General features: G+C 58.6%; 3 protein-coding genes across 3 annotated transcripts; 2 read left to right on the top strand and 1 right to left on the bottom strand.

The window, feature by feature from the left end:
• Positions 1 to 323: 323 nt before the first annotated feature.
• TRIREDRAFT_56427 (uncharacterized protein) lies at positions 324 to 2,102 on the top strand (the record flags this gene model as incomplete). Its single annotated transcript, XM_006962967.1, has 2 exons — positions 324 to 1,147; positions 1,394 to 2,102. The coding sequence occupies 2 exons, from the start codon at positions 324 to 326 to the stop codon at positions 2,100 to 2,102; spliced, it is 1,533 nt and encodes a 510-aa protein (XP_006963029.1).
• Positions 2,103 to 2,490: 388 nt separating this feature from the next.
• On the top strand, positions 2,491 to 4,017 carry TRIREDRAFT_57141 (uncharacterized protein; the record flags this gene model as incomplete). The annotated part of the gene is made up of 1 exon (XM_006962966.1): positions 2,491 to 4,017. One exon carries the CDS (start codon positions 2,491 to 2,493, stop codon positions 4,015 to 4,017), a length of 1,527 nt encoding a protein of 508 aa, XP_006963028.1.
• Positions 4,018 to 4,747: 730 nt separating this feature from the next.
• On the bottom strand, positions 4,748 to 6,383 carry TRIREDRAFT_75589 (hydroxymethylglutaryl CoA synthase; the record flags this gene model as incomplete). Its single annotated transcript, XM_006962736.1, has 4 exons — positions 6,313 to 6,383; positions 6,108 to 6,210; positions 4,959 to 6,019; positions 4,748 to 4,885 (listed from the first exon to the last, which is right to left on the bottom strand). The coding sequence occupies exons 1-4, from the start codon at positions 6,370 to 6,372 to the stop codon at positions 4,748 to 4,750; spliced, it is 1,362 nt and encodes a 453-aa protein (XP_006962798.1). The 5' UTR covers positions 6,373 to 6,383.
• Between the last annotated feature and the right edge of the window lie 802 nt (positions 6,384 to 7,185).

The raw sequence follows: 7,185 nt of genomic DNA, 5'->3' as shown, positions 1-7,185 counted from the left end.
ATGCCGCTACTAGTATATAATTCCTAGCATTGTTGTTTGTACATGTATCATTGGAATGCCGGGCTTCTCCTCATTATCGCAGCACGTGCCTGTCTGCCTTTCCTACATGCAGCATCTGATACCACCTCAATGCTGGCGTTTCAGTGTCGATCTCGCCTCGACCTCATCGCTCAAACCTCTATTAAACAAACTCCTTCATCCCTTCACAGCCTTGTACCCGTTGACCCTACAGAGACATCTTTGTACCTTGATCTTCTTCCTCGCCCCTCCATCTTTCTCGTTCCTCCTTCTTTTTGACCCCCCTCTCAGCACACATAGATAAAATGGACGAGACTCCTCCAACCTCGGCTTCTGCCATCGCAGCCCCTTCATCACCCTCTCCCGCCTCCCGCCTCGCCGTCAACTTCAGACTGCTCCTCCTCATACTGGCCAAGCTGCCTCTCCTGACGCGGGTAGCCATCCTTCACGCATTGAGGCTCTCCGAACCGGCCAAATACGTCGATCTGCAGTCCAACCTGGTGGTTTCCTTCATACGCGCCCTCTTGACGCCGTCCACTCCACGGCCAATCTCTTACGCCCAGAAGCTCACCACGCGCGACACCGAGATCAGGGGGAGGATATGGATCAGCTCATACGCCTCGCCGCCGCCTCCAGAGACGGACATCCGAGACGCGCTGCTCCGAATCGTTGAGAGCACGAGATATCCGCATCCCAGCGGCAGCGGCAGCAGCAGCAGCGAAAGCACCACCACCACCACCACCACCAGAGTCCCCCAGCTCACCCCCGTCCAAGCCGAATGGACGGGATACCGAGCCGCGGCCTCGAAGAGGGAGCCCCTGCCCGCCATGTCCGAGGCCGACAAGTACCGCGCCATGATGAAGGAGTGCCGCGAGCCGACGACGGTGCTCTACTTCCACGGCGGCGCGTACTACCTCTGCGATCCGGCCACGCACCGCCACGTCGTCAAGAGGCTGGCCAAGCTGACGGGCGGGCGATGCTATTCCGTGCGGTACCGCCTGGCGCCGCAGGATCCGTTTCCGAGCGCGCTGCTCGATGCGCTCGTCTCGTACTTTACGCTGCTGTATCCGCCGCCGGATGCCTACCACGAGGCTGTGAAGCCGTATCATGTTGTTTTTGCGGGAGACAGGTATGTTGCTCTAGATCCAGATATCCATCTACCTATATATGCCTGCCTAGGTAGCATGAAAAGAAGGTCGTTGCACGGAACAGGGCATGTGTACTGGTAGCACCCCCCATCAGTAGCATCATGCTGTGCAACGCTTCTTTGTGCGAGACTACCTATGTACCTACTGTTCTTATCACCACCTCACTTGTTGTTAATACCTGGATGTCAAGCGCGACGTGTCACTGACATCTTCCGTGTGTGATACAGCGCCGGCGGAAACTTGGCCCTCGCCCTCTTGCAGCTCATCCTTGAGTTGCGCCGTCAAAACACGCGCATTCAGTGGTACGGCGAGTCACGCACAGTCCCTCTGCCCGCCGGCGTCTCCTGCGCCTCTCCCTGGCTCGACATCACGCACAGCTCGCCCTCATGGCAGGGGGAAGACCCTCACCCCTTCGACTACCTGCCCAAGCCGCGGCCCGATGCCATGGCCAGGATCCCGCCGTGCGATATATGGCCGGCAAACCCGCCGCGGAAGCACATCTACGTCGATGACGATATGGTCGCGCATCCGCTGGCGACGCTCCTCATGAGCCGCAGCTGGGAGGGATCGCCGCCCATATGGATGTGTACGGGCTGGGAGATTCTCGCGTACGAGGACAAGGCGCTGGCAATGAAGCTCTTTGCCGATGGCGTTCCCCTGGTATTCGAGGAGTACGAGGCGATGCCGCACGTCTTTGCCCTGCTCTTGTCCCATGCCCCTGCTTCTCGGCGCTGTTTCGAGAGCTGGGCCAGCTTCATTCGCCGCTCGGTGCAAGATCCGACGTCGATTGAGGCTAGCGCAACGAGCATCAAGGCTCGGACGCTGGAGGAGACGAGCCTCAAATTCGAGGAGCTCCTGGAGGACAGTCTGGAGGACGTGCAGGCGTCTGTGGCGATGAAGGCTGGGCTCAAGACGGAATGGACGGCGAGGCTGTGATGCCGAGATGGTTGTATACTTGCCTCATTACCTAGTATTGATACGAATATATGATATAACGTATAGATTATGAACCCATGTCATCAATTCAACTGCTCTTCTATTGAGTGTATATGTGATTAATAGTCGTAAATTGGCTGGAGAGTAACTAAGTACATGTACCTTGTTAGCTCTGCCGTGGACCCTGAAGCCGTTCCCCGACCCCGCCATGCCGCCCCGATTGGCTGCTCACCTTGGAACGATTAGCGACATATCGAATCTCATCTTTAGCTCTCAACACCATCTCTCTCTCACATCACCAACCCTCACCTTTCACCTCCCCTCCCTCCTCCCGACCCCAGCCGCACACCAGGGCACCAAAAAAAAAACAAAAAGGGGAGGGGTCGTCATGGAGCGCCACAAGCAGGCCGTGACCAAGATCGCCGGCGCGGTGCGCGGCTACTTTGAGCGCGGCGAGCCGTACCGCATCTTCCACGGGTCGACCAACAGCACGCGGCCTCGCCCCGGGCCCGGCCACCGCGCCGTCGACATCAGCAGCCTGGGCAACGTGCTGGCCGTGGACCGCGGGGCGCGCACCGCGCTGGTCGAGCCCAACGTGCCCATGGACCGGCTGGTCGAGGCGACGCTGCGCCACGGCCTGGTGCCGCCCGTCGTCATGGAGTTCCCCGGCATCACGGCCGGCGGCGGCTTCGCGGGCACGGCCGGCGAGAGCAGCTCGTTCCGCCACGGCTTCTTCAACGACACGGTCAACTACGTCGAGATGGTGCTGGGCAACGGCGACGTGGTGCGCGCGTCCCCCCACGAGCGCGCCGACCTGTTCCGCGGCGCGGCCGGCGCCGTGGGCACCCTCGGCATCACGACGCTCATGGAGCTCAACCTGGTCGAGGCCCGCAAGTTTGTCCGCACCACGTACCACCGCACGCACAGCGTCGCCGAGGCCGCCGCCCGCGTCCGCGCCGAGACGCAGGACCCGCGCAACGACTACGTCGACGGCATCCTCTTCTCGCGCGACCACGGCGTCGTCATCACCGGCCAGATGACCGACGACAAGCCCGACGGCCAGCAGGCCCAGACCTTTAGCCACGCCCGCGACCCCTGGTTCTACCTGCACGTCCGGGACAAGACGCGCCACGCCTCCTCCTCCTCCGGCGAGCAGCCCGTGACCGACTACATCCCGCTGGCCGAGTACCTGTTCCGCTACGACCGCGCCGGCTTCTGGGTCGGCGCCCAGGGCTTCACCTACTTCAAGTACGTGCCCTTTACCGACTTCTGGCGCTGGTTCCTCGACGACTTCATGCACACGCGCATGCTCTACCGCGCGCTGCACGCCAGCGGCGAGTCGGCCCGCTTCGTCGTCCAGGACCTGGCCATCCCCTACGACAAGGCCGCCGAGTTCGTCGACTACACCGCCGACGAGTTCGGCATCTGGCCCCTCTGGCTGTGCCCCCTGCGCGAGACGCCCAACCCGACCTTCCACCCGACCTGCCAGACCGAGGCCGTCGGCGCCGACCTCGTGCCCCAGCCCATGCTCAACATTGGCGTCTGGGGCTGGGGCCCCGAGGACCACGACGCCTTCATCGCCAAGAACCGCGCCCTCGAGGACAAGCTCGTCCAGCTCGGCGGCCGCAAGTGGCTCTACGCCCACACGTACTACTCCGAGGACGAGTTCTGGCGCGTCTACGACAGGGACTGGTACGACGCCCTCAGGGAAAAGTACTCGGCCACCACCCTGCCCTCCGTCTACGACAAGGTCCGCATCGACGTCGACGCCAGCCGCGAGGAGCGCCAGCTGTGGAAGAAGTCGCTCAAGAGCAGGTGGCCCGTCGGCGGCCTGTACGGCATCTGGAAGAGCATCCTCTCTGGGGACTATCATTTGCATAGAAACGCCGAGTGGAAGTACAAGGGGGATGACTGATACTTTAGGTACCTACTATACATGTAGAAGATGACGGATGTAATTGTAGAATCATTGAAGCGAACAAGGATAAAACACGAGGATGAGCGGATAAATCTCACGGATGAGATAAAGGACAAAATATCTAGACCAAGCAAGCATCATAGCGGGCCAAAAGGGGGCTGATGCGAATGAAAAACAAAGGGACAAAGACGGGCGTTTACATAAAAACGATGAGCATGAAACAGACTTCACTGGGCAATGGCAAGGTTAATTGGGTAGATCGGCTTATAGCACATCATGTCTATTTGGTTATTTCTTTCATTCCGTCCCGCTCGTCCTCAAAGGCTTGGGCTGATTCTATGAACCATACACCATTAATGCCCAGCCAGACGGGACGCACCGTCGCCTATGTATAAATATATGTATATACCCTCATTATCTGGCTTCACACCTCCTCGAGACCCTGGTATGAGCGCCACCGCTGCTCAATGTCTATCCAGAAGACAAGACAAATTGTCATCAAACCAAATTCCAAAAGTGTCACCTGCATATCCTCAACAGATGAGTCTATCGCTGTGCTCGTGTCGTGCCGCACTGCACGTTTTCCCGTCGTTAAAAAAACATAAAATAGCTGAGACGCCGTGTGCTCCATGCCGCACAATTATTTTTTTGAGTTATTCAAGCAGAACAAAAGGGTATTTCGTTTTTTCGCAACCAATGAGGCTGGATAGGAGAGAAAAGGGGACGCTTAGGCCTTGACGGCATACTCTCGCTTGAACATGTCGTCGACCTTCTCCAGGTAGTAGGTGCCGGGAGCGATGGTGGAGACGTCGCCCTTGGGAGTGTAGTTCTTCTGGAGGTGGGCCTGCTTTCGGAGGTTGCACATCTGAAAGAAGAAGAATCAAGGTTAGCATACCGTCAATTGCTCAACTGGAGATGGGGAGGGAAAAAGTACTAACCTCATCGTACGTCTCAGGGGGGACGGCGCGGCGGGCCTCCAGACGGGTGGCAATGTCCAGAGTCTTGCCAATGGTCTCGACGTTGCCAACGACGCGCAGGGACAGGAAGGTGGCGGCCAGGCCGGAGCCGTAGCTGAAGAGACCAATTCGCTTGTTCTCGAGGGCCTTGCTGTCGGCAAAGGACAGCAGGCTGGCCAGGCCACCCCAGACGCTGGCGCAGTACATGTTGCCGCACAGGGTGGCGACCTGGATGGCGGGGTTGACGCGCTCCTGGTAGCGCTTCTTGGTGAGCGTCATGAAGACCTTCTCGAGGGCCTTGTCGGTCAGGGACTTTTCGTAGTCCATGTCGCGCAGCTCAGGGGCCACCTCGGCAAAGGCAGGGAGGTCAGCGTTGCTGAGGAAGTCATGGTACAGCAGTCGGGCGTACGACTTCTGGACCAGCTTGCAGGTGGGGGCGTGGAAGGCAAGGTAGTCGAAGCGGTCGAGAGGCGTCTTGGAGGAGTCGACGCCGTTGGCGTTGCCATTGGTCAGCCTGGCCTCCTTCTTGTTGTAGTCGCGGTAGGCGGCGTCGAGGGCGCGGGTGTAGCAGGTCAGCGAGAAGTGGCCGTCGACGACGGGGTACTCGCTGGTCAGGTCGGGCTTGTAGAAGTCGTAGGCGTGCTGCATGTAGGTGCCGCGCAGGCCGGGCTCGACAACAATGGGAGCGTTGGGGCCAACAAGAATGGCCACGGCACCGGCGCCACCAGTGGGGCGGGCAGCACCCTTTGCGTAGAGGGCAATGTCGCCAGCAACGACAATGGCATCGCGGCCGTCCCAGGCGGACGACTCGACCCAGTTGACGCTGTTGAGGAAGGCGTTTGTGCCGCCGTAGCAGGCGTTGAGGGTGTCGACGCCCTCAATGTTGGTGTTGTCGCCAAACAGCTGCATCAGCACCGTCTTGACCGACTTGGACTTGTCCAGGATGGTCTCGGTGCCGACCTCGAGGCGGCCAATCGAGTTGACGTCGATGTTGTAGTTCTTGATGAGTCTCGAGGTGACGGTCAGAGCCATTGAGTAGATGTCTGAAGAACATAGCTGGTTAGCCAAATGCTTCTGATTCAGGGGGGAGGGGGGAAATGCCGTGTCGAATGTCGAGACTGGTGCACTTACCCTCGCGGTCGTCGCAAAAGGCCATCTTGGTCTGGCCGAGACCAATGGTGTACTTGCCGGCGGCAACGCCGTCGAACTTTTCAAGCTCGGACTGCTCGACATACTGTTTGATTTGATCCAATGGTCAGTCTGGCTTTGCCTCCTTTGCGTGGGCAGAATCAAGACCCGTCAAGAGTTCCGTCCATGGAGGGGCAACTGAGCGAACCTGGCTGGGGAAGTAAATCTCAATGGCCTTGATGCCAATGTTCTGAGGTCGGGCGGCCATTGTGAAGGTGGGAAAGGACTGCAATTGAGCGTGAAGAGAGAAGAAAGTTGAAGGGAGAATGACAGAGAGAATATGGAGAGAGAGAGAGAGAGAGAAGAGGAATTGGGTGAGTGGAAAGGGAAAGGAGAAAAAGAGTGAAGCTCTTGAGGAAATGTCGACCGTGTCAATTGGTGGCGGCCCAGATGTCCATTTAAAGGTTTTCACCGCCCTTTGTGGCAGGCGGTGCGCGCATCGATAGGCACTGGATCGATACCTGTAGGTAGGCATCGCTGTGCTGTATCGGCGCACCAGCTGCAGCAGCAACAGGGGATCTTTGGGGGACCCTAGGTACAGTACAGGGGCCCTGCAGCGCTTCTGCCAGGGGTCGGGCCTAGTGGGCGTTAGTGGGCTGTGGTGGGCTGTGGTGGGGTTTGGCAACCACTACGAGCATGCGGCAGCTGCTGTGATTTGATGGATGCTTTGGGGAAACCGGCACACGCAGTCAGCCAGCCAGCCAGCCAGCCAGCCAGACCAGCCAACGCAAGAATCGCGACTACGAGTACGGAGACCGAATACCTTGCCTTGCCTTGCCTCGCCTTGCCTTGCAGAGACATTTGTGTCTGTGTTGTGCCTCGATCCCCTGGTTGTCACTTCCAAGGTTCCATCTAAGGTATTACTACTATGTACAGTATCTTCTTACTCTACTCTTCTTGCCTTGCATCCCTGCCACTTCAATTGCCGTGTCTACTACATACTAGTACTATGTAGTAGTATTCTCGTCGTCCTTTATCACACCAGCAGAGAGATTAGTGTCGAGGTGGCTGCACGACGTCT

The sequence above is a fragment of the Trichoderma reesei genome (assembly GCF_000167675.1).
Source record: "Trichoderma reesei QM6a unplaced genomic scaffold TRIREscaffold_3, whole genome shotgun sequence".
In the NCBI taxonomy this organism is placed as follows: Eukaryota; Fungi; Ascomycota; class Sordariomycetes; order Hypocreales; family Hypocreaceae; genus Trichoderma; species Trichoderma reesei.
Note: the sequence above shows the minus strand (reverse complement) of the source record. Positions and strands in the feature narration are given on the sequence as shown.